This window comes from Phanerochaete carnosa, assembly GCF_000300595.1.
Source record: "Phanerochaete carnosa HHB-10118-sp unplaced genomic scaffold PHACAscaffold_102, whole genome shotgun sequence".
Taxonomy (NCBI): Eukaryota; Fungi; Basidiomycota; class Agaricomycetes; order Polyporales; family Phanerochaetaceae; genus Phanerochaete; species Phanerochaete carnosa.
In genome coordinates, this window is record NW_006767729.1 from 5,724 (window position 1) to 6,961 (window position 1,238).

General features: G+C 56.7%; 1 protein-coding gene across 1 annotated transcript; it reads left to right on the plus strand.

Moving 5' to 3' along the window:
- Positions 1–365: 365 nt before the first annotated feature.
- Positions 366–767, plus strand: PHACADRAFT_202060 (uncharacterized protein; the record flags this gene model as incomplete). Its single annotated transcript, XM_007402325.1, has 3 exons — positions 366–568; positions 599–621; positions 685–767. 3 exons carry the CDS (start codon positions 366–368, stop codon positions 765–767), a joined length of 309 nt encoding a protein of 102 aa, XP_007402387.1.
- Between the last annotated feature and the right edge of the window lie 471 nt (positions 768–1,238).

Here is a 1,238-nt window from a genome sequence, read left to right on the forward strand (position 1 = left end):
ACAACATGTACGCGCGGATCACGCTCAGGCTGACGTGCCGCAGAGTCTCGTAGCGTTGCGGAGAAGACCTTGGTGATCTTCATGTCCAAGTCGTCTGTCTGTAGTAATTTGACGGTCGTCAAGGACAATAACTGCCATGTAGTATGTCATTTCTTTGTGCTCAAATATGTAAACTTACAAGGGTTTGCACAGTCAGACCAGCTCGTTAGTGGCAGCACCGGTAAGCCGAAGGCAATCGCGACGTCTGGGGCCCGGGACACCGTATCGCGTAGATCAACAATTCGACCCGGGATGTGAGTGTAGCTGCGCCTGCACTTACTTGCAGCCCATGACTGGCGGCAAAGCTCCCATCAGGCCCCCCTCCCATGCGTATCGTGGCGACCAATGTTCCCGCTGACGACGGTGCACCACATGTCAGATCTGCGCCCATCGGTCATTCCATCAAGATTAGCCAGGTGCTCAAGCAGCCCGTGCCGCCGGGCAGAGTTGCCAGGCTGATCATTGATGGTGAAGGCGACACCGAAGGATATCTCAGCTGCCCTGCGGAGACCGCGGACTCGTTCGTCGAGTGCGCTGCAGTTTGACGGTTCGCCTGGAGACAACACATGGCGTTACTGAACGGTGAGCAGTGTCAGCTGTTACAGACTCGTCGCACGGGCTGACATGCGCTTGCACTCGTGCAAGGCGTTGCTGAGCAGCGGAAGTTGGAGCTCATGGATGCCGGTGGCGGCGACCTGTGCCTTGTCATATACGTTACCCTCATGTGAGCAACCAAGATACATCGACTACAGTGTCAAACAATGAATCTGCAATTATGGCATCCGGAGAACCCATTCCAGGGCCCCGAGAAGGCCTTATCACGTCCAAAGCTTTGATCTGCTGCCTCAGAAGGCCGTGGGGCGCACTGAGTGTATCAACCGCGCTGCAGTTGCGCTTGTCTGCTCACATGCAGTTGCGCCTGTCCACTCACATGCAGTTGCGCTTGTCCGCTCACATCCGTTCTGACTTGCGCCGTGACAGCCTATCTCGACCCGGCACGGTTCACGCATCTGTGCCGAGCACGGCAGCGATCAAATGCGCGCTGTATGTGCTGACGCTTCTGCGCTACAGGTCGTGCACCACGGCTGTACGCTACTCATGTTCCCGGACTCTTTCTCTCCCAGTGCGAACGCCGAATGGAAGACTCACCGGCTTGGTGAGCTTTTGTAGTATGCGGGCTACTCCTGGGGAGACGTGAG